Source organism: Urocitellus parryii, unplaced genomic scaffold (genome assembly GCF_045843805.1).
Source record: "Urocitellus parryii isolate mUroPar1 unplaced genomic scaffold, mUroPar1.hap1 Scaffold_242, whole genome shotgun sequence".
Classification (NCBI taxonomy): domain Eukaryota; kingdom Metazoa; phylum Chordata; class Mammalia; order Rodentia; family Sciuridae; genus Urocitellus; species Urocitellus parryii.
The window spans coordinates 151,526-177,083 of NW_027552432.1; the positions used below are offsets into that span (position 1 = coordinate 151,526).

Consider the following 25,558-nt stretch of genomic DNA (forward strand, 5'->3'; position numbering starts at 1 on the left):
TTTTAAACCAGAGATATATAGACAGGGTCACATTCAAAAAACATGGATTTAGTGCTGGTGAAACTTGTGTTTAAAATTTTAGGAAAGCTGAAAGAGAGGGAATCTTGGTTTGCAGATTTGCAGGTGGAATGAGCCAAGGCTTAACACAGTATCTGGCACCTGGCAGAGATACTCAACAATTATTTATTGAATGGACAGATGACAGCTATTTAAAAAGAACACAGTAATACCAAGAGAGACTAAAGGGAATTGGGTACAGACCTGCATTGAGGCTCTGTGAATGAGGTAGAATTCCAGTTAGACCTGAGAGCTTGTAGGGGTGGAATTTCAGTATGAGTTACATGAGCCTGGGGTATGTTTGGTAAAACAGCAGGAGTCCAACATGCAGTTATTAAGAAGTTGGACCAGTTGCCTCTAAGGTCTTTCTCAACCCTGAGATTCTATTCACTACTATATTTTTAAGCTTTTGCCTAATTCTTATTTAGTTTTTGATGGACCTTTATTTTATTTATTTGTATGCAGTGCTGAGAATCAAACCCAGTGCCTCATATGTTAGACAAGCGCTCTACCACTGAGCTACAACCCCAGACCCTCCATTCACTATTGGTCTATGAACTTGACTGCTGGTGAAGTCTGCCCCATTGGCTCAGCATCTCAGCACCTGAGACACATTAAATGACATTTGGGAAGATTTTACCTATTAAAGGTCATTGACATCATTTTGTGGTGGAACCTAAAAGGCCAGGGAAATAATTCATTCTTAATTTTGTAAGCCAAGTTATCCCTAATCTTGAAAGTTTTGGAGCATGAAAATAACAAATCTTAATGGTGCATGATTCATTTTCAGAACCTTATGGAGTTAAAGACAGTTCAGAAGTCAGTAGTGTTCATATATGGATGCAATGTCTTCTGGAAAATGGGAGAACTGATATGTTATTCCTTCTCACATTAACTGAATCCCCCCCCTACTATGAGTTCTCCTACACTCTGTGTGTGCAAATGGTGGGGGGGTTCAGATCAGTGCTGCCAAGCCCTGCACTGGTGCAGGATAATGCTTATAGCTATGCTTACAGACCAGAACCTTTAAAAACACAAAATACAGTAATTACGGCTTCATAGCACCATACTGGATGGATAAAATAAAACAATTAGTCATCATCTAATTTACTGATAAAATGAGAGTGAGCAACACAAAAGTAGAATTCTGTTGATGCCATTATTGGGGATTTTTTTTGAAAAATTGTTTCTCATCTCCCACTGGATACTGTGCACTATGATGAAGTATTCATAAGTGTAAATCTAAAATGGATTGCAGTTCTGTACTGTTTCCTGTAAGTATATAGTATAAAGATCTGGACCATTGACTGCATTTGAAAAAGTTTAATTACCATGTCCAGGAAGCAAGTCAAAACAGGACTTGAGCTATATTATATTCCATTTAGAAGAAAAGAGAAAAAACACAGAATTTATGAGACTATGAACAGTGATTATTCAAGCTAACTTGTACCAGGCCAGACTTTCCTGGAAGGCCTGCTAAACACAGATTGTGGGTCGCACCCCCAGAGTTTCTGGTGCTGTTGGTCTGGTTGAAAACTACAGTTTTAGAGCATAAGGCCTTTGAAGAATAATATTTTAGTTGTAAATGGTTTACACAAGCTAGTCAGTGAGTTACAGTCTCTGGCCTATTTTTGATTTCTGTTCATCTTTATTCTTGCTTTTCTCTCACTTAAGAGATTTTTTTTTTTTGAACTCACATGTACCTATATCACGCTCTGCTCTATTTCGTACCTTTGGCAACAAATGTCCTTGAAAGCCTTCATTATGATAATGCCTCTGCTTTGTAGAGAAAAATTGGCAAGCTTTACCTGGGTCTACTTTCTCAGTATTTGGGATCTTAGACACTTCTGAAACACCCATGTCCTCAGTCACAGGTTGACTCAAGTGGCTGGGCTCTTCAGGATGGTTCATATTAAAATGATGACTCAGGAGGGGAGGCTCTTCATGAAGATTTCTATTAAGACGATTTGTGTTCTCTTTAGGAAAATCATCTTCATGGGGTGTCTGCATCTCTACAAGGGAGAAGAATGCATTGAGCCAGATGGATGACACTATCTACCCCCACTTAAGCCCAATGATCAGCACTCCCCCTCAGCACACAGCTCCAGATACCTCAACACTGCCCTCCATGTCCTGGCATGCGCCCATGAGAACAACTGGGCAAGGATACGGGAGGGTTAATTGTTTTCATCCCATTTAAAGGATGACTGAACTATACAGTCAAATTTATAAAGAAGCCTTTAATCCAAAGTATTTCATAAACAAATACATTTATGATAGAGGCTTCAATAACTTACCTTCCCTTGGCAAACCAACATACACCCACATGAATAAATGTGGAGAAGAGAATTCTGGTCCAGAACAAAAGTGTGAAATGTCTATTCTGCTCAGAAATAACAGGAACTCTTTCATCTACAAGTGTGCTGGTCTCAACGAACCAGTATAGAGAAGGGAATTCCATAAGTCTAGCTTGCTTAATGTGCCTTTCAAATATGTTCAAAGTGACCTAGGAGCCAAATGGTGAACCTATCTCCTTCCTGAGCTCAGGACATAGACCAATAGGATCCAGAGCAAAGATTATCTCTTTACAGCTTCATATTCTACCCTGAACATTCACTTGCACTTTGCATTCTTATCCAAAATATATCTGCTTTGATTAAATGTACAACTGTTTTCTTCCCCCAATTATCAGGTAAAATTAGCACTCTTGGGAAGTAAATTTCCCAATGGCTTTATGTCCTTCTGGAATTCTTATCATATACTCTCAGTTGAAATATTTCATTTTGAAAAACAATGGATAGAGATGATCAAATATGAAACCAGGAAACAAAGCTTTTATCAGGATATTGGCTCATTGTCAGTTTGACAAATATTTAATTGAAAGGCTTCTATGTGTCAAGCACTACATTACAAGGCTTGTCATCCTGGTTCCATCCTTGATTAATATGAATGTAAGGACCTTAGAACCCAGTGGAGTAAAACCAGAATAAGTGACCTCTCCCCCAAGAGACTGGAAATAGCATGGTATCCACAAAAGATAAATGCTGGGGAGGGGAATTCAGGCAAGCTATCCATTAAAAGTTATTCTAGGGCTAGGGTTGAGTGGTAGAGCACTTGCCTAGTACAGGTAAGGCACTGGGTTCGATCCTCAGCACCACATAAAAAGAGATTAAATACTAAAAAAAAAAGGTTATGCTAGTCACTCCACACGCACATGATCTAGTACAGGTATTTTATGATTAAGAAATTATGTTTAATAAAGCCCTTTTATAATTTTAACATAAAATGTGTACTGTTAACAGGTCTACTTTTGTGCATTAGTTTCTCATTTAATCTTTCTCTTTAGCTTTTTATAAAATTTCTTATTGAACATGCTAACCAATCCCAACTGTCCTAAAGGAAAAAAAAGAATAAGCAATATCCTTTGATGCTGTAGCCCAAAAGAATGAATAAAGGAACATATGGGGCTCCTGAGTCAGCCTTCTTTCTCCTTTAGGCACATGGAAACTGAACAGAACTTTACAATAATACACGAAAACATCTGGAAGAACAACTCCTTTTCTCCAGCCCAAGCCGCAGGCAGGTATTTACCTTCAGCTTTAGCCCAGATTTCCTCTAGAGGCGGCGCTGTTATCAAAGGAGCAGTCTCCTCCACTGTGGAGTGCTTGTACCTCACAAAATAGATCAAGTCTTGGATATCATTAAGCACTGCAGCCTCTTCAAATATGTTACTTTGTTTTATTTCTGTGTCTGTATTATCATTCACACGATTATCAAGCATTTGCTCTGCTACGCTCAAAATGTGTGACTCAGAGGCACGGAAGACCTTATCTAGAACTTTTTCCACATTATAGGGCAGGCTCTCCTGCTGTGCTGACTTCAGCTTTAAAGACATTTCTTGCAACATGGCTTCCAGTTCTTGGACATCAAAGTACTTCAGGAAGCGTTGCAAGGACTTTTGTTCTATAAAGAAGCCGCGGATTATGGGCAAGTCTTCCTCCTGATCGCTAAGCTCTGGCTTTAGGGCTATATGTGGACTCTGTGGGAATATATCATCTTCAAGGTCTGCAGAAGCAGGACCCTGGCTTTTTGCGTCTGTGATATGCCCTATGTCCTCAAGGTCCTCTTTTGAGATTTCTTTTCCAGTAGCGTTTTGTGTAGACCCTAAAGTGTTCAGATGTTCCTTATGGTTGTCTTTTTCAAGATCGTCAGAATCTTTATCCTGAAATACTTCACTTATCCCTGAAGTCTGAGTGTTTTCCTCGTCACTTCTGTCAAAGAGTCCCTGGGCTTCCTCATCTGCCAGAGGACTTTCCTCCTTTCCCATTTCCATATCACCTCGTTCCTTGTCCATCATGTCTACCCTTTTGGCTGTGGTTTCTGTTTTCTTAAAAATCTCCCAAATTATACTCATTTTTTGTTTGTTTTCTTTGGTTTCTAGATCAGGATTGATAGTCTCTAAAATTGCTTTCTCAAGAACTTGATGGTTAACATTCTGAATCCCAGAATGTTTTTCTTTTGACTGTTTTGCACTTACAGCATTTTCATCCTCTAGTAGTTCTTCAGGGGGATAATAATCCTCCTCTACTGCTGCTGGCCTTTTGGTATGGTGACCCAGTACTTCTACCTCGTCAGTTTGCTCTGTTTTTTTTATTTCCTGAGTCCCCTGTGTTGCCTTATGCTGAATCAATTCTTCAGCCGAGGACTGCTCTTTACCCTCATCCTTGGAAAGCCCTATCTTCTCATTTACTTGACTAACTGTAACAATCACATCTCTTTCTTGTTGCCAAGATAGATTTTTTCCAGGACTGGGGACCTCTTCTTCCAGTTCTCTTAACAAACCGATTCCATCTGGAGAGGAGAATCTAGATTGATTTTCAGTTTTCAGAACTAGTCCCTCTTTAATTTCCAGAGGTTGATGCTCCACTGAGTCTATGTGCAGGGTTGATGTATTTACTGAACGTGGATTGTCCATTCCATCTTTGGATGCATCATTTTGATTATCTCCCAGGAATGTTGTAATACCCAAGGATTCTGGTGGTTTACTCTGTTCTTGGGTCGTCAGAATCTCAAAGCTATCTTCCAAAATCTTCTCTCCAGGTGAAGAGAGTTCTTCATTCACTTCTTTTGAGTCTTTTGAGGTATGGATAACTGCTTCTTTGTTTTCAAAGATTGATTTTAATGTGTACTTGCTCTTTTCAACAGCTGGTAATGAGCTGAGCTTATTGCTTTGAGGAGAAGTATATGCAATCATCCCTTCTACCTTCTCATCCTCTAATTCTGAAACATCTTGCATCAGGTGCTTCTTAGGCTCCTGAACATCTGTTTCTTTTCCTCTAATATGAAGTTCGATGTCCACTTTTGGCTCTTCATCATTATCTGTCTTAGAAGTTTCCACAAAAATACCATATTCTGCACTTTCGGGATAAATATAATCTGTTGCTGCTTGTGGTTTCTTCTGTTTTTTATCTGGGACTAAAGCTTCCTCATCTTCTTTTTCTTCTTCTGAATAAGAATTCTCCAAATCCATCATATCTGTTTTCTTATCACCACCTGTGCCAATAAATAAAGTATCCTCCAAGGTTGTCAGTATATTTTTATCATCATCTTTGATGCCCGGGGGCAGAGTTACCTCAACCTTATTTTCTTCATTTGAATTCTGCTCTTTACCTATTGAATCTTTCTCCACTCCAAACTCCACTGTGAATTTCATGTCTTCTTCATTTATAAAGGTTAGTAATGGGAGCTCCCCAAAGCTTTCCTCAGTCTCCTCTTCTTCCTTATCAAATGCAGAATAATCAGCATCCAATTCCTTGTCATCAAAATCATCTTCTAATGAAGTCACCAGTCTGGGCATCTCATCATCAGACACAAGTGCATCAGCAGTAGAGCCAAATTTGGTTTTCAAGTCTAATGTCATTTCTTTTTTCAAAAGTTTATAAGCATCAGTCTTCTGTTCGTTTGAGACCTGAGAAATGTTGCTGGTTTTGTTTTTTTCACTTTCTGGCACTTTCAATTTATCTGGTAGTATTTCTTCAAAAAGCTCAAATGAGGTTTGTTCACGCTGAGCATTATCTGTTTGACTATCTGCATGAGGATGGTTCTTCGGAGCCAAAAATTGTTCCTCCAGATCCAAAGTGTTTTCTGAGAATGCACTTTCAATTTGTTGTGAGTTCGCTTCTACTGGTTTAGGTTCAGGTTCAACATCCTGGGAGACTTCAGGAAATTGTTCCACTTTTTCTATAGCTTTCTCAGAATCTTCATTTGCAGAATCATACAATTCCAAAAATCCTAGAAGTTCTTTTACGTTATAATTATCAAAATCATCTATTCCAACATCAAAACACACAAAATCTGTCTCCTGTAAGGAAAAGAAAACCATTAGTGTGTCAATAACAAAGTGTCACAAAAGCAAACTCATCCACGCTCCCAAATTCAGGATTGGTTCTAAAGAATCTTTGGGGTCAACCAGATTACCTTTCACCAACCCCCATTGGCTAACTCCATCTATGGCTGAGTAAATCTGTCTTTTTCTAGACTACAGTGTTAGAAAGTCTAGTCTTTCTTTCTTTCTTTCTTTTTTTAACATGGGTCATATTCTTTAAAAAGCATAATGAGTAAAAATGGTGACAACTTGGTCTCCAACTGCCTGACTCTTGGGTCTCTCTCAATTTGCTCTGAACGTAAGTAGGGAAAGGCAAGGTATCACTTATAGGATCCTCCAGCTCTTAATATCTACACCTATGTTTCAGAAATTTAACTCTTAATCATTTGCTCAGGAGAAGCTGGAAGATCCTGCAGCATTGAGAAAGATGAATCAGTTTTAAAGTATCTTACTGAGATACAAGTACATTTGATGGAATGAAGAATGATATTAAGGAGGCTCCTCACATTATTATTACCACAAGAACAAACTGAAAATAAGATTCAACAAGGTATACACCTTTCTCTTCATCAGGGTTTCACAGTCACTAAGATCTCTCTCAGGACTATCTATATATTTATCTAGTCTTCCTTCTTGCCACTAGTAAGCAAATTGATATAAAAGGAGCCATAGTATGAATGGATTTTTTTTTTTAAATTTCCATCTCCTAATTAAATCTTCATAATATTCTGCAGGGGTTCCGGGGGTGGGGGAGGCAGTTCAATGTAGTAGGGATGAGTGATTTCCTCTCCTCATCACATGCATTTCTAAGCCATGAGGGATGCATGTAATGGGAAATATAATGAGAAGGCAGAGTTCAAAACAAATGAGTTCTCTGTAATCAGTGAACTGCTGTCACAGCTTAAATCCCAAGAACTCTCTTTACCAACAATGAAGTCCAACAAGCAACAGAAGTGATTTTATGACCCCTGAGATTATGAAGAAATTTTAGGAACAGCAACAACAAACAGGATGACTTTATCCATTCAGCCCATCTAATCTAAGAACTGTCCTAGCCTAGCAGCTTGCATATTCTACAAAGAGCTGTCCAAAGATGTTTCAGTGTTGGTGGGCATCAATTACTATACAATTTAAAACTCTAGAAAATAATCAGCTGAAGTGAGAATTCTAGAACAGGAAATCCTTTCAGTCACAAAATCAATTTAAGTCAGAGCACCATACAGGAATGTTGTATAAAGGAAGCAGTTGGGGCCTTAAAAGATCTGAGACTGAACATCACCTGAAACGCTCAGGTCCCCTTTTCCACATCTATAACATGACTATGAACCCATATATGACTAAGAATAAGAAAACCTTTGTAAGTACATATTTCTAGCCTAGTATAAAAGTTAGAGTTTATTAATTTAACCTAAATATACTTAAAATGTCTAATAACTGTCCAATGAGTTTTGCCTGTAAAATGAAATTATTTACCCCTTAAATTTAATAGCCAAGGGCAAATATATTAAATCATTTATTTTTCACATATAAAACAGAAGAGAAAAGCCCTATAGTTGAGTAAACAGCCTTCTACAAGAATATCTGTTTCAATATATTAGACAACTCTCAGATTATAATATAATCACCCTTGAATGCCTTTCAAACTTTTTTTTACAGGTAGTCTGATTTCAAATGAAAATCTGATACACAAATGTTAGATTGCCCCCCAAACACATTATAAAACTTTCAGAAGCAGTTAACTGAATATAACTGATGGATTTATAAGCCAGTTTACAATTGAGAACAAAAAAGAAATCCATAACTTACATCTGTTGGAATTTGTAGCTCTTCTTTAGTATATTCACGAACTACCTTGATGAAATCTTTTGGAAAGAATCCAAAAATACGGCCAACCTATAGTGCAAAAGAGACAAATATCAAATAAATTCTGTACAAGGAATATAAATAAGAGATTTATCAGAAGTCGCAGGAAATATACACATAAGAGATAGGTATATGGTATAACCAAGAAAGAAAGTTGCTATAAAAATTACACTGAGATTATTATTCCAAATAAAAATGAAGTACGGAACAGTTAAAACATTTCCAACCACTGAAGTTTTCTTTTTTACATTTAGCTTAATTCTCAACACAGAACATATAAAGTTAAGACTTCTGAAGTAAATAAAAGATCTGCATAGGAGATTATTGTATATTATATGGTTAAAACTATGTAAATCAAAGCTGGTTATAAATGCAATTCCAAATACCCTCTAGCAAGAATTTACCTGTACATTTTGTAGCATTGCTCATAAACCAATATTTATGTCTTTCTTAACCAATACACAACAGTCATAAAAATTAATAAGTAAAAACAATACAAAATCTCTAAAATGTATTACCACTATAGCAAATGTATTGATTTATAGTATATGCTTTCCTAGCTTTTTCCAAATCTACTTTTACAAGTACTTGGGGAGAAAATAAAATTACAATATAATGCATATGAAACCACATATCAAGATTCAGTTTCACCCAAAATAAATCCTCTGCAGAAAAGAACCCCATTTATTTTCAGCACCAACAGCTAAATTATATGAAGTTTCATAAAGTGTACAAAAGGTATATAAAGTTCCGCTTGAGAAAGACACTCTTATTACTAACTACTGACTAAAAGGAACAGAAAATTCTTGCCAATAATTAAAGGAAACTGATAGGCAAATCAAATGCCCAAAAAAGAAAATTTAAAAAGACATCTTATCACTACCTCTAAAATATCCCCATTCATGAATGTTCTTGTTACATCTAGAAACCATCTGAGAGCCAGAATTAGTGGTAGAATACTGCCATGAAGATTAGATAAGACGGAGCAATTAAAAGCTTCATCACTGCAGATAAAGTCTGAGACTCTAGAAAACCAACAACATTGCAGAATGAAAACTAAAAAGTCGAAAGGAGAATCATTTTGAAAACTAAAGAGTTTTTAATTTCTTAAGTATAACACTCATGACATGAGAGGAGAGTCTGAGGGGAAATACACCTTTCCCTTGTGATGAAAATTCTATTAAGGTTAAATTTGGAAAAGGGAAAGAAACCAGAGATGTATGGAGAAAGGAAACACATTTATCTCTTCTTAATCTGTGTCAGTTGAGACCATAGATTATATAAAGCTCCATAATTACACACTGGGTGGTATCCCATTTCTTGTGATATGAAAAAAAAATGATGCAGAATCATGGAGGCTCATGACTGGAAATAATTTTTGTATCTAATTTTGCTTCCATACATCATCCCTGCCAAGGTGCTGTTGATATGATTTGTGGGTGGGGAGCAAAGAACTGCCACAAGAGAACAAATTCTGCATAAGCTACTATCAGAACAAATGCACTTAAGTGCCACTGCCCTGAAAGGAAATATTCAAAAGGAAGATGGATTAGACAGGAGTCCTTTCCTAACTGAGTTTTTCACTTTATAGGGAGCCAAGATAAAACACAACCTGACTGAAGGCAAAGAAGACAAATGAATGCCACAGGAGCAATGCAAACAAAGTGCCACCCAAACACTCATCAGTCCGCAAAGATCCTTTCTGGTCAGGTGCTGAAAGCAGGGCTCCTCAGGAAGACAGGATGAGTGCTGCCACCCAGAATGACAAGAGTCCTAGGGATGAATATAGTTAACAGGCTACAATGTGACAGGAGAAAATGTAAATCAAGCCCATTTATCCAAAAGCTCAAAGAAGGGGAGAAAGGCGACTACTATATGAAAAATGCCACTTAGGTACATGGAAAAACAGTTCCAAGTTTAAAGGTTACCAATCCTATTTGGTATACTTGAAAGAAACAACAGATGGTTCTTTATATGGAGTACTGCAACTGGGACTCTGTCTAAATATAAAGTTTGTACCTAGAGGCACCATGTTTCAAGATCATTCCCTAAGAATCAGAAATGGCAGCAAAATGAAACTAGTTTTCCCATAGGGATACTCTTATTATCTGCTGTGTGGTGTTTTATTTAGGGTGAGAACTTTCAAGGATGCAACCCGGAATGTCTCTAAACTGGAACATTCCTACAGTCATCAAAGACCCTTGCTACTATTTTAAGTAAACAATCCATATATCACATTTTTTAAACGAAAAGGACAATACTCATAAGCCTCTCAATGAGGTCACTCCTAGTGAATCTCCCCATTTAAAATATCAAAGCATGATATAAACAATGTCATGTCTTTCATCAGAAGATCCATACAACTGGCTGGAAGTAGAACCCCTGGGGGAACCTTCAGGCATAGAATATAGGAAAAGCAGGAAATGGATGACCCAGAAGTTGCAAAAAAGAAAAAAAAGGGGAAAAAAAGCACATAATGAACATAATATTCTGCTTTTTTAGAGTAAAAACAGCACAAATGATTAGGTAAAATACACAAAAAATCAACTTTAAATATGCATGCCTGAGTTACTATCTCAGACTTAATTTACAGGATTAACTCTAATGTCCATGAATCCTTCCCTTTCGAAGCAGCAAAGCTAAGAATTGTCAGGTTTTCACCATGACAACCTTTATGATGTGTAGAGCCTTCTGGAACTTGATGTGAGGGGTAGCAACCACAACCAGTTCAGTTCTGTTTCAGAAAGTCTCCTGACTTTCTATACTGTGCCAGGCCTAAGGCGTGTTAGGAGCACAGGGCCTGGCAAAGAGGTCAGGTTAACTCTACAAAGACCCCAAGAAATCAGTCATTTAAATCTACACTGCTAAAAAACCCATCAAAAGTAAGAATATAACACCTGTCAAACTTTTACTTACACTTCCGGCCCAAAGTTCTGGTGATACCTCTGCAAGTTTATAGTAGACATATACAGGGTCACCTTTTTTAAAATTCACAAAACGACAATCTGGTCCTATAAAATCTTCAAGAGCTTCACCTCGATACATTAACACTGTATATAAACATTGAAAAAAGAAAAACATTAGGATTTGATTTTTCACAGTCCATATTGACTAATCAGGAAATATGAATCCCAATATGAACAAAAATCAAGTTTTTCCAGTACTCTCTGGAATCATTTTTAATTCACCTGCTCAAAGTATCTAAAATCCTTAGAGATTTTATTGCTATAAAATACAATATTCCCTGCAATTAGACAAGGGAAAAGGAAGCTTCTCTATTTTTCTCTGTGCTGAGAAATAAAAAGCAAAGTGGCTACCACCAACCATGGCTGGTTTCAGTGAAACTCCTGGTTCTTGCAGGCCTCAATTTTTTTCTGTTTCATAATCATAAAAAGCTTCATTTTGCAAATATGTAAATCCAAATGTAGACACGGACAGGCTTAAGTATGGCTTCATGCAGAGGTAATAGGGAAGAGGTTAGAATATCCAGGAACCCCCAAGGGGTTAATTAACTTGAACTAACTGCAGCTACCATGCAGCCGTAAACACTGTCAATTTCATTTGCAGCAGAGTTGCTGTCTCTGTGTTCAGGATCTGGGTAAATTACCAGGAAATGTATTTTCTCTGAGCAAATATTGTTGACTATATCCAACATTAAGATTGTTTCAAAACATCCTCATTCGTATTTTGTTTAATAAACAAAATCAAAAGTGGGTATCCTATCTGACAAGGAACAAGTTTAACCACGAGAAAAGGTCAGGCAATACCTTCATGCTTAAAATGCAGGACTAGAATCACAATTGATCTAGAAACTGGTAGAAGCAACATTTTTCTTTTGGTTGACCAAATACACAGTTTCTGATTTAAGACGAAATGGACAATAGATGTATGTAAAAAGCACAAAGAAATGGAAATAACACTTTTTCTAAAAGCCAATTAGCAATAAAATACACAAGAATGTGTGTTTTATAAAAATGTATGTCTGAGGAACAAACACAGATTTGGAGAGGGTAACTTGTTTTTTTGAAGCTAAAATAGGACTATTTTCAGAACTATCAGCATCCTAATTCATATATAATTAAGAGGCCTAGTTGAAGGTGAGAGACACTTTAAGGTGGGGAATTCTCATCACAAGTGGAAATGGCAATGTTTCTCTTGTTCCCCCTTAGGTCATAGAGGATTTACAAATCAGCAATATATTAGGTGACATCATAATGCATACTATGGAGCACCTATTTAGTTCTTTTTTTTGGGAGCACTTATTTGGAAGGCACACAAGGACACCTGACATACACACCTCACTACTTCCTACAACACAACACAGACCCACCTGTTGTGTTTGGTCACATCTGTTTGGACACAGGCCATTTCTCAAGTTATGTTACCCCACTGAACCTTACCAACACCATGTCTTAGTACTGAGTAAGCATCAGTGATGAGATTGTCCAGGTAGCCCACGTAGGATAGCGCTCGATAGCAAAGAATAGCAAAACTGAAAGGAAATATCATGGCAGCTGCTTTGCTTCTCTGAGTGTTTATTTACTCCAGCCTTAGGGTTACCTCTAGGAACTGCTTAACATATATTGGAGACATCTTTTTTCTTTATTGGAGTGGAAGAAACAATTTAAATTATAAAATTTGTTTTTGGTAACACCAATTTAGGCATAAAGAGCTCAATGGTAAACTTCTTGGCCTTTTTAGCATGAATATTTTAAAATATGTACTGCTTACAATTTATGGACAACACGGTCATCAAGTTGCAAGGTTACTAGAAACCAAGCGGGAGGCCATAAGAAGTATTCTGGGCCAGTAAATATATAGAGGAAAGAGGTTCCAACAACACTAGCGACTGAGTCTAAAACTGAATTGGCTTATAAAATCTTGGAGTATTTATTATTGTTATTGCAACAAACCTCTTCATCTGAATCTGAATGGCTACATCTTCCCCACTGCCCACCTCCAATCCAGGACTGGGAAGCAATTCTGTCTGCTTCCTGCGCACAGAAGAGGCTGCAGTTCCCAGGTGGCTGGTGCAGATCCTTGGCTTCTTTCAAAAGCAAAAGATTATTGGCCCACCTGCTACCCTACCTCAAATATGAAGGGAGGCTTCTATGCACAGAAATGACAGGATTGAAGCAGAGTCGGGGCCAAGACCTTGGAACACATTGCATGCCTGGACTCAGTGTTCTTCCCAAGCCTAAACTCTAGTCCCTGTTAAAAGGCAAAACCAGCCCAATCCCCAGTGCAGCAAAAGGACGAAGGGGCCAGTGAGCCTTTCCCAAGGAGCCCCACCATCAACCTGCCGCTGGGATTAGGGCCACCGAGCCCTGGAGAGCATCTGCCCTTATACCACACCAGCCCAGGTCCCTGTGGAGGGGGCAGAAAAGCGCTCTGCTACAGTGTGGGGAGCCCCGGGCACGCAGCACACAACCAGATCACCCACTGAGATCCTAGGCGAATCCTGGAAGGGAAGAAACTGAGAGCTGTCCCTGGGGAATCGTGTTTTCCAACCCCCGCCTCAGTCAGTAGAGAAAAATAAAACGCTGGCAACTAGTAGGAGTCGAAGCCCCCCCCAACCTGAGTGGGCTGGCTGGGGCTCCGGCAGAGCTGGAGGGGACACACAGGAGGGTCCCGAGGCTCTATCACTCCTGCGCCCCACCCATCATCCTGGGACCCCCTAGCCCAGCCCACGGGGCTGGGGACCGGGGGATCGGAGCCCCGCGGAGACCCGGGCGGGCCCGCCCGCCTGCGCACTCACTGCTGCATTCCTCATCTGCACAGAGTTTGTGCTTCGACAAGCGCTGGCCGGTGATCAGGTCCCGTTGGCCCGGCACTCGCCAGGCCGGCCACAGCACGAACAGACAGAAGAGCAGCAGTGGCGCCACAACCATGTTGTGGTCACCTCGGGGAGCCGGTGACCCGGTGGAGTAGGCTGCAGCGGGCGGCGCCGGAGGCCGGCGTCAGGGGGCGGGTGGGTAGCAAAGCACTGAGGGGTGGTGCCCGGGAAGGCTTAAGCCTTTCCCGGGTGACCCGTCAGCAGGGATATCTGGGGGTTGATCCACAGACTCTACTGGAGAACTGCACGGAGCTGGAGCTCCGTCCTTCTCTAGTGGAGACCTTCTCCTCAACTGAAGACCTTCTCCTCTAGTCGCTGCCTTGGCAACTAGGACTCTCCTTCTCGTCCAATCACCTGCCTTTGCTTCTGTGCCCTCACAAGCGACCCTCCGCATGATTCTAGTCATCACCCACCCATCCCCCCCCCCCTCCGCCAACTGGCCCTTTCTGGCTTTCCTCAATGTCTCATTTCTGGTCCATCCTGAACTAGCCCACTCCACCATCACTCCCATCCCTCATTCCTGGTCTGGTACCTCCTTTTCTGAACTACCAAATCCCACCCCTGACTTGTCACAGCTAATCTATGGTTCCAGGCTCCCTCCCCTTCAAACTCCTAGAGGTTCCTTGAAGCCCCACCCCAAGATCCCTCTGATTAGGAAAGGGGAAGGTGAATGGAACTGTGAGTGAGGGTGTAAACTAGAGACAGTGGCCTGCTTTATTTTTTAAGGCAGGGACAGATGGGGGCAGAGAGATGGACATTAGTCTTTGGGCTAAGATCTTAAGATTCTTATCTTTATCCATAAGGGAAGAAATCATTTAATTCAACAGCATATTTTTAACTTTCATTTTGTGCTACCATTCATGCCAGACGCTGGACAAAGTCCTAGCATGGTGTGGGAGTGGATGAAAATCAAAAGACAAGATATCTGGTCCTGGTCGGAAAAAGTCCACAACTTAGTGGGAACCAACTGACAAAACCGATTGTCAGAGAAGAAAGCTACTAGCTAACGTTTCTTGAACGCTTTATGTCCAGTTGTTATTCTGAAGGTTTTATATATATCAATTCATTTAATCTTCATAACAATAGTACCTTACAGTAGTAGTAGGTCCTATTCAAATCCTTATTTTAGAGTAAATTGAGGCAGTCACACATCCAGTGAGTAATGAAGCTAAGTTTCAAGCCAAAGGAGTAGACTCCTTTTCATCACAACCTATCAACTAACAAGCAATTGTTGTACTTTCTGACAAGAGGAGCAAAATCTGATTTAAATCATAATATAGCTGAATTACTGATATGTACAGTTAACAGGGGGAAGGCACAAGCTAGCCAGCCCAAGGAAGAGTGTCTGCAATGCTCCCGTCCTTGGTGGAGCCATTCTCGTTTGTCTGTGACCAAGGGCTTGTTACTATAGTCTCTGCTAAGGTTATTCATCAACCTCCAACAATGAACCCATCAGTTGTTTCCCCAAATTAACTGAATCTTTAAAACTTAGAGAAAAGAATGTAGTCCACCATGCTCATAATGTTAAATAAAGAAAACGATGGAAAAAAGGTGTGCACAAACATTTGTCTACTGGGGCCATGAGAGGTCCCGGTTGGTACAGTGTACTTCTGCGCTTTCTGGAGAACCAGTGGATCATAGAGAGAAACTGTCTATCTGAGTCATTCTTCATTTCTTTTCTACCATGTATTTATTATAAAATGTATCTAGTAGGCATCTCTAACAACATGTTGAAAAAACTGAACTCATTTTTCTCTCAAAATCTGCTCCTTTCAGTCTTCCCTATCTCAGAAATAAGAATGACAATTTAATTCCCATTTTCCAGGTGCTCAAAGCCCAAAACTTACAAACCATCTTTGATCTTTTCTCTCACATTCCAACTCCAGTCCATTAGACAATATTATGTCTTTATTTTTATAATTTTATTGAGATATGGTTGACCTACAATAAATTGCACGTTTAAGGTGTACGATTTGATAAGTTTTGACTATCACCAAAATCAAAAGAGTCTTTCATCGTTCTTTGTAATCCCTCCCCTCTCCTTTTCTGGGCTGTCTCCAAACATCTCCTGTCATTATAGATTGTTTTGCATTTTCTAGAATTTGATATAAATTATACAGCATTTTATTTATTTATTTTTCTGACTTCCTTCTTTCCAAATAAGCATTTGAAACATGCCCCCAATCTGACCACTCCTCTGCATCTGCTAAGCCAATATACAGGCCAAACCCACATCATAAGTCACCTGAATGATTCCCTTAGCCTTCTTCTGTCCTTGCTTCTGCCCTCATTTCCCCCAATATCTATTGTACTGATGGCAACTAGAGTGATATTCTTAAATATAAATTTGATTGTGTCTCTCTGCTCAAAATCTTCCTATAGCTTCCCATTTCCAAATAAAAGGCAATGACTTTAGCCAGGCCTGGTTGTATTCATCTGTAATCCCAGCAGCTCAGGAGGCTGTCAGGAGGATCCTGAGTTCAAAGCCAGCCTCAGAAATGCAGTGAGTCCCTAAGCAACTCAGTGAGAGTTATCTCTAAATAAAGTATTTTAAAAAGGACTGTGGGTGTTGCTCAGTGTTTAAGTGCCCCTGGGGGTTCAATCTCTGGTATCAGGAAAAAAAGCCATGACTTTATTATGGACTGCCCTGGCTTATTATGGACTGCTCTTATTCAATGTGACTCCCCTCATCCTTTTCTCCCCATTTCCTAACATTCTTCTCTTGTCTGTTAGTTCCATTTAAATACACCAAGCCCACCCCTGCTTCAGAGCATTTACACTTGTAACTTTGCCTCAACCTTAACTCCCCAAATCATCTGACTAGCTAACTACCCCTTCACTTTATCATGTCTCTGTAACAGTGGCATTTCATGTGATAAAGGCCTTCCCTGGCCATCCTACACAAAATAGAGCCTCTTGCCATGACTATCAAGCCCATTACCCTGCCTTTCTTTCTCTTCAGACTTGCCTTTCCACTTTAGACTTCTCTTACCACTTTCCTTACATTTGTTTATCTACTTCACTGCTCTGAGCCAACCTCAAACACAATTTCCAACAGGAGCAGGAAATTAGTTGTTTTGTTCACTACTGTTACATCAGTGACTAGGGAAATGCCTAGAATGTATGAGAGAGTTAACAAATGATTTGTTGGGTAAACTCATGGTTCCAATGATATTATAAATATACTACACTATTAACCTAAACACCTATATTAACTATTAAGCCCCCATATATAAATAGTACTGAGAGGAAATAAGCTATGAGAACAAGGCATTTAAGGTCTACCTCTCAGCAGCATGCATCCAACTCCAGGAATGTACCCCTGAATGTGTTTGTTGTTGAATGAAAACATACTTGTGTGGAGAGTAGTTGTTTGGTTACATGATACTGGAATATTTAAGTAGATCTTTTAAAACTAGCTTTAATTTTTTCTTATTTTTCTTATTATAGAATATGGTATGTTGTAGAATTTTTCTTATTGTAGAATAGAAATTAATGATAATTCATTGGTGGAAAAATCAGAATAGCAAAATGATCTAATTGCATATTATCTTCTTGATATTTACTTTGACTCATAATCAGATATACTTTTATATGCATAGTCAGTGCTTCCAGTTACTGAAGAACTAGCTTCTTATTTTGTAGAGTTTTCAATACTTTGATTTATCAGTATTATTTTTTAAACTTATTGCCTTAAAGACATATTAACTAGTCTGGTGGATAATGAGAAGAAAATTTCTCAACTGGCCACAATAAGGTAGTGGTAGTTCTTTCTATCAGGATACATACAATTAGTGGATGAATCAGCATTCACTTTTACTCATAGCATTTAAATTTGTGGCATTGATGTTTAACATGATGTTTAATATAAGGTTATATTAAAAACCTTCAGAAAAGGAACAGGATAGAATGTGGTGGTGATTGTTGGCATGGAGATAAATAATCTCAAGTGCATTATTCTTTAATACCTCAAAGGGAAATCTTACGGGGTAAGGGTTGAGTAATGGTTAAAGGTAAATGTGACCAGTTTGGGTGGAGGGGACATAAAATTCTAAGATATGAAGGGTTCCTAATGTCAGAGTACAATCTAAATGAGACAAGAAAAAAACATATCTGAAACAAATAATTGGCAGCATAATAACATATACCATTGGAAACTTGTGAAGGCACTTGCCTAGGAGCATTCAGTAGGCCTAACGCTGCTGTTACCAGGAAGAACCTCATCTATTGTAAATGATGAGTCAGAAAATAGTGTTAAACATTTATGGAAGACTAAATCTCTCCAAGAGGGGCAACAGATTTACCCTCACATATAAAACATTGGAAAAAAGTGGACAAAATACAAACAACAGTTCTCAGATATTAGATAATAAGCAGCGTAAGAGTGACCTCTAAGATAAAGTTAAGCATGAGAGATGAGTGCTAGGATTATCCCAATTTACTCCCTGGAAAGAATTTTTTCAGGCCACATCCAGAGAAGGGAAACTCAAATAGAAAATCTCCTGAGTTGAAGAGATGGATTTTAAAGTCTGAAGAGACAGATGCAGCTAGAAGTCCCAGAGCAGAATAAAGGGGAGAGTAGGGAATTGCAGAGGGAGGGAGAGTGTGTACATGCACTAGCTCTCTAGACATCTATGGACGGTTCCCCTGAAGTCTGTGGCTATGTAACAATGGGCACACATGTAAGGCCAGAGAAAGAACCTTCAGAAAAGAACAGAATGGAAGGTGGTGGTGATTGTTGGCATGGAGATCAATTTTTGTAATCACCAGCTAGAATGGAAAATCTATAATAAAAGGGCATCAAGTAACATAGTCAGTAAAAGGGAAAAATTAGCTCAAGATTGAAGGTAACTCCAGTCTAGCAGAATCTTAAAAAGATAAAAATGCTTCCAAGATAGTTTAGAATAAAAAGCTATACACAGCTCAAGAATATTTAAACGAATACAAAATATCCAGTACTCAACAAGGTAAATTCACAATGTTTGGAATCCAATAAAAATGTATGAGGCATGCAAAGAGGTAGGAAAATATAACCCATGTTGAAAAGAAAATTAATAGAAATGATCATTAATTACACTGTGATAGAGTTATTATACAAGGACATTAATACAGTTGTATACCATATGTTCAAGATGCTATGGAAAAGAATAAGCATGTAAAGGAGAAAAAGAAGATATAAAAATGTCTGAATTAGATAAAACATAAAATTAGATAAAATCAGATAAAACAATGGCTAAGGTGAAAATTACACTGAATGAGATTAACAGCAAATTCAACATTGAAGAAGTCAATATCAGCAAACTGAATATGCAGTGATAAAGACTCCAAAATCAAACATGGAGAAAGAGACTGAACTGAACAGAGCATCAGTATGCACAGCTTCAACCAGTCCAATATATATATATGTATGTTATGGTAGTTCCTAAAAGAGGTGAGAAAAACACATTTGAATAAATAATAAATAAAAATGTTCTATATCTGATGAACACTCAGATTCAAAAAGCTCAATGAATAAGAAAAATGATAAAGATGACACAAATATACACTAAATGCTTAAAACCAGTGCTAAGAAAAAAATTGAAAAGCATCTACAGAAAACAGACACCATTATGTACAAAGGAGTGAAAGTAAAATGTCAAAATTCATTCAAGAACCATGCAGAAAACAGTACATCAACATTTTCAAGTTCTGAAAGAAAAAAACACTGACATCCTAGAATTGCATTCCAAATGAAAATATATTTCAAAATGATGTAGTCTTTAATGCAAAAGAATTAAGTTAAACCCTACCCCACATAAAAATTACCTGAAAATGGACCACAGACATAAATGTAAGAACTCAAAATGGACCACACACACACACACACACACACACACACACACACATATATATATATATATATATATATATATATATATATATGAACCAAAACTAAATGTAAGAAAGCATAGGTAAATCTTGGAGTAGACAATGACTTTGTAGTTAAGACACCAAAGGCCCAAGCACCAAAAGAAAAAAATAATAAAGTAATGAACTTCATCAAATTTAAAACTTTTAAAGGCTACCATCGAAGAAAGTGAAAACACAATCATAGAAGAAAATATTTACAATTCATGTAGTTAGAATATAACTACCTAGAATATACAAGCAATTCTTATTGTTCAATATGAAAAAAAAATGGCAAGAAATTAGAATAGACATTTTTCCAAAGAAAATATGCAAAAGCAAATAAGCAAATGAAAGGATACCCAGCACCATTAGGGAAATGTACAACCTCAGTGAGATACTACTTCACATCTATTAAGATGGTTATAATCAAGAAGATAATAATAAGTTGGCAAGGATGTGGATCAATAGGAGCCCTCACACACTACTGGTAGGAATAGACTACAGACCTAAATGTAACAGCTAAACCTATACAACTTCTGGAAGAAAATATAAAAAGCTACTTGGCAGAGACTTTTAAAATTAACTAGCTCTCTCTGCCTCATGCTCTCTTTTTTCTCTCTCCTCTCAGAAATAAATCAGACTTAAAAACTTTGTCTCATGCTGGGCGTGGTGGTACATACCTGTAATACCAGTTGCTCAAGAGGCTGAGACAGGGGGATTGCAAGTTCAAAGCCAGCCTCAGCAAAAGTGAGGCACTAAGCAACTCAGTGAGACCCTGTCTCTAAATAAAATACTAAATAGGACTGGGGATGTGGCTCAGTGGTGGTATGCCCCTGAGTTCAATCCCCAGTACCAAAAACAACAACAACAAACTTTGTTTATTCTATATTCATTGTTATGGAAATGGAAAGGTAAGCTGACAGACTAGGACACAGTATTGGCAAAACATATCTCTCTCAAGGGAATGATATCTAGGATATACAAATGATTCTTACAACTTATTAATAAGAAAAATCACCCAATTTGAAAAGATGGGCAGAAGATTTTTTTCTTCACCAAAGTAGATACAAATATGGTGAATGTGCACATGAAAGGATATCCAACGTAAGTTGAAATGTAAATCAAAACTGCAATGTTATTACACATACAGTAGGATGGACAAAATTTAAGACTGATCATAACAAATGTTGACAAAGATGAAGACTATGGTATCTCTCTTAGAACTGCAGACTATAACATGTAGTACAAACAATGGCACAAACTGTTAGAAAACTGTTTGGCAGTTGCTTTAAAAGTTAAATCACATCTGTCGAGATATTTACTCCAGAGAAATAAAAGCATACATCCACACTGAGACTTGTGCACAACTATTCATGGTGGTTTTATTTGTAATAGTCAAAAAATCCCCAATGTTGGACTGTGGGAACATGTCTGTCTTACATGCCTCAGAACCCTTATACTCATATTAACCATATAGTAGGCATTTGATTACTAACTTTTACATGAATGTAGAGACTGATTTTTTTTACTGTTAATAGAGCTTCTCTTTTATTAAATATAACAGACAAAAGAAAATCACGTATAGCACAATGAATTATCACAAAGTAAACATATCCACTGAACCCTAACCCAGGTCAAGAAACTGGACATCAAATGCACCTTCTTGAGCCCTTTCTTATTGCTCCCCTAATTATTCCCTCCGCTCCCCCAGAGTTAGGCACTATTTTAACTTCTAATAACAAGGATTAGTTTTGCCTGTTTTGTTACTTTATACAGTGTAATCATACACATGTGATCTTTGGTATGTGGCTTTTTTTAGCTCCATATGTATTTTTATAAGATTTATCCAAGTTGTTGAATGTGAATGTACTTCTTATTTTCATTGCTTAATAATTTTCCACTGTATAAATATAACCTGATTTACTTAAAAAAAATCCCCAATGTATATCAATAGGAAAATAGATAATAAATTTTGGAAACATACTTAGCAAGAATAAAGAACTATTGATAATAGCAAAAACAGGGAGATTCTGAATGAAATAAACTAGACAAAAAGTAATATGCATTGAAAATTCTTTTTTTTTTTTGTACTCCCTAGTACAAATATCCAGGGGTGCTCTACTGCTGAGCTACTCCCCAGCCCATTTTATTTATTCATTTATTATTAATTTTTTTTTTGCTATCAGAGATGGAACTCTTGGGAACTCAACCACTGAGCCACATCCCCAGCCCTCTTTTGTATTTTATTTAGAGATAGGTCCCACTGAGTTACTCAGGGCCTCGTTAAGTTGCTAAGGTTGGCTTTGAAATCCCAATTCTCCTGTTTCACCATTCTGAGCTGATGGGATTACAGGTGTGTGCCACCAGTTTAGTTTTTATTTTGAAACAGAGTCTGGCTCAGTTCCCCACATTTACCTCAAACTTGTGATCCTCCAGCCTCAGCCTCCTGAATATCTGGGATTACAGACTCTGCCACCACCTTCCAGCAGATTCAGTTATATTTAAAGGTAGAAAGTTATAAACCAGGTGAATCCTAGTAAAGGTCTTAGTAAAAAAAAATAATAAAAATAAAAGCACTATGCTTGGTCACAATATGGTAAGTCAGAAAATGACAACAAATACCCATTTTCTGTCAGGTTGACCAGAACAGTATCATTTCTCAATGGATTTCAAAGGGTCTCCCTCCCTCCCTCCCTTCCTTCCTTCGAGTTTTGGCGCGTGTGTGTATGTGTGTGTGTGTGTGTGTGTACATCATCTTCTGTGCCAGTGTAAGAGGTTTAGGCAATGGATCAACCTTTACACCTGTGCCGAAGGACCCCAATCTGGGATCTATCTCCAAGGGTGGAGGTGACTCTAGATCCTCATTATAATCCCGAGAGTGGGAACTCCTAAAAAATAAACAGGTCTTTCTTGGTAACACCAGTTTCCTCCTTGGTAAAAGGTAGTGTAGTGGGGCGGTGGAAAGGGCACTACCCTGCCACAAAATAAATGCTAAAATGTATTTTGGTACAAATTGTAAACACTAAAGAGTTAAAAGTAAGAGATGAGTCTTGGGATTTGAGCTAGACCTGGATAAGTACATAGGATTCAGATTCTAAAAAGAGAATAAAAGGCAAGTGAATTAAACAGCATAAGAAAGACTCAGCAGAAAGAAGTATGTTTAAAGGACAGTAAGGACACCTCATTTTGCTAAGAGGAAAGGATTCTATAAAGGATGACATATTTGTGTGCTTAGGTCAGATTATGAAATTCCTTGAAAATCAAGCATAAGGATTTAGACTTAATAGAATAAAAATGCAGAAAATATTAGACTTTAAGTAAAGGGATCATATAACTTAAGTGGAATTTAAACAAGTATCTTGCCCTTAAATCCAGGGAAGATGGAGGTTTAGGCTGGGCATGACCAGTAGGGCTGAGGCACTCCCCACAATTAAAAAGTCATGTTGAAGTGTACTGTACTAATGGAAGTGAGTCATATACAAGGCAAGGTCTTCTGCCAGTATCTACTGTTTGTCTAGCCCTGAAATATTATTCCACTTTCAACTGTACAAAGAAAGAAACTCAAACATCTGAAATTGCCACTAATATATGGCATATATATGAGTTCCTGTTTCTGGTTCTGCCTAATTTACCTTGGCATTCTTTTCACGGAGGTCAAATATTTGGTGTGTTGAAATAAATGCAGAACAGATGTTGGGGACTTGTGGCCTGCACATCTCAATTTCCACAGTGCACTGTTGGGCTTTATACATTTAGTTTTCAGAAATATAAATTACTTCCTTACTAGAACAGCAGCAGAAGTAAGGAATATAGCCAAAAAGATTGTAGTAAGAGTCAGAAGTCTAATTGTGTGACTATAGGGAAATCATTAACTTTTCTGAGTCTCAGATATTTCATCTATACAAATATGGGGTCAAAGTTAAAATTTTATAATTCACTTTTTAAGAAGAAAATGAGATAATATATGAAAGATTGCCCATTTATGTGGTTTAAATAATTAAACAGCAAAATCCTGGCGGTTACAGCCAATATAGACAATTGACAAAGCAACAAAAGTCTTGGCAATAAATGCTTTCATCACTAAGAAGACATTTTTAGATAGTGCATACTCTGGAAACTGTTCTCTTCTCACTGAAACAAAGTAAGGCTGATAACATCCTCCAAAAGTGTGCTTGGAAGATCACAAGCACCTCTTGGAGGAGACAGGGAGAGTGGAGGAGAAAATATGTTCTTCGGGATAACATATAGTCTACCAGAGCATACACTGAAGCAAAGCAAACCCTCCTGAATCTTCAGCATTTTAACTGATGCATGCAGTATAAAATTAGAAACAGGACCATAAACACTATTATGAAGACTATACTCAGTGGGGGACACTGAACAAATATATATGGGAAAGTAAGTTCTCTGTGATTAGCATGAAAGCTCAGTCTTACCCAAATCCAAATGAAATTTGAAATGGTTTGGAATACATAAGGAGGATCAGTGAATGACATCAAACGCAAATGATGAAATAGAGAATCTGAACATGATCTTTCTCTTATTTCTCACTGATCCCTTAGAACCACCAATAGAAATATAATATTAACTCTACATGTAAATTAAATTTTCTAGAAGTCATATTTTAAAAAGTAAGACAGATGAGCTTCATTTAATAATACATTTTACATAATTCAATATATTCAAAATGACATCCTTTTAACTTGTAATCATAATAAAAATATAACTGTTATTTTACATTTTTCATAATAAGTCTTTGATATCTGACTTATGGCACATCTCAGTTCAAACTGGGCACATTTAAAGACAGTCAAAGCATAAGAAAGTACGGATTGTAAATTAACACTAGGCCATATCATATACTTGCACTTATTTTAAAGAAAAGCCAAGTTTAATAGTATGTTTTAGGTTTTAAAATATTTTTGGCCAACCTCTCTTGGTACTTACTCAGAAGTGAGAAAAGATGATTGAAGGTATCTCAACATCCCTCTTTTTTTTCACTCAGAGGTTAGGATTTCTGTTGCAGTAGCTAGGGATTGCATTGTCATTTCAGATGAATGTCAAGTCTGTAATCAAAAAGTGTAAGTCATCATTAGGTTCCTACACTTGTCATTCTTTTATTATTTTTCATTGTTATCTTAAATATATTTACTTCTTGACAAACATAAAGAAATAAAGAATTATATTTAAATGGATAATAAAAAAATTTGACTGCATAAAATCCCTTTTCGTTTTAGGTAGACCTACTGGTACAAACAAATCACTTGGGTGGTCTATTTTTCTTTGGTAACAGGGATTGAACTCAAGGGCTCTAGACCACTGAATCACATCTCCAGCCCTATTTTGTATTTTATTTAGAGATAAGGTCTCACTGAATTGTTTAGGGCCTTACTTTTGCTGAGGCTGGCTTTGAACTCACGATCCTCCTGCCTCAGCCTCCAGAGCCACTGGGATTACAGGTTCATGAAGCCCAGCCTTAAATGTGATTTATTAACTCTTTCTTTTAGCTGATAAGAGAAATTACAAAA

General features: G+C 37.8%; 1 protein-coding gene across 1 annotated transcript in view; it reads right to left on the bottom strand.

Annotated features, from left to right (window-relative positions):
- The window catches only part of LOC144251834 (transport and Golgi organization protein 1 homolog), a 91,020-nt gene that overhangs the window by 27,326 nt on the left and 38,136 nt on the right, over positions 1-25,558 (bottom strand). Inside the window, exons 16-20 of the mRNA XM_077794538.1 lie at positions 24,978-25,096; positions 11,222-11,355; positions 8,249-8,335; positions 3,649-6,418; positions 1,866-2,069 (exon numbers count right to left, since the gene is read on the bottom strand). Of these exons, the coding sequence (XP_077650664.1) occupies positions 1,866-2,069; positions 3,649-6,418; positions 8,249-8,335; positions 11,222-11,355; position 24,978 (3,196 nt within the window). The 5' untranslated portion in view covers positions 24,979-25,096. The remainder of the gene's footprint in view (positions 1-1,865; positions 2,070-3,648; positions 6,419-8,248; positions 8,336-11,221; positions 11,356-24,977; positions 25,097-25,558) is intronic.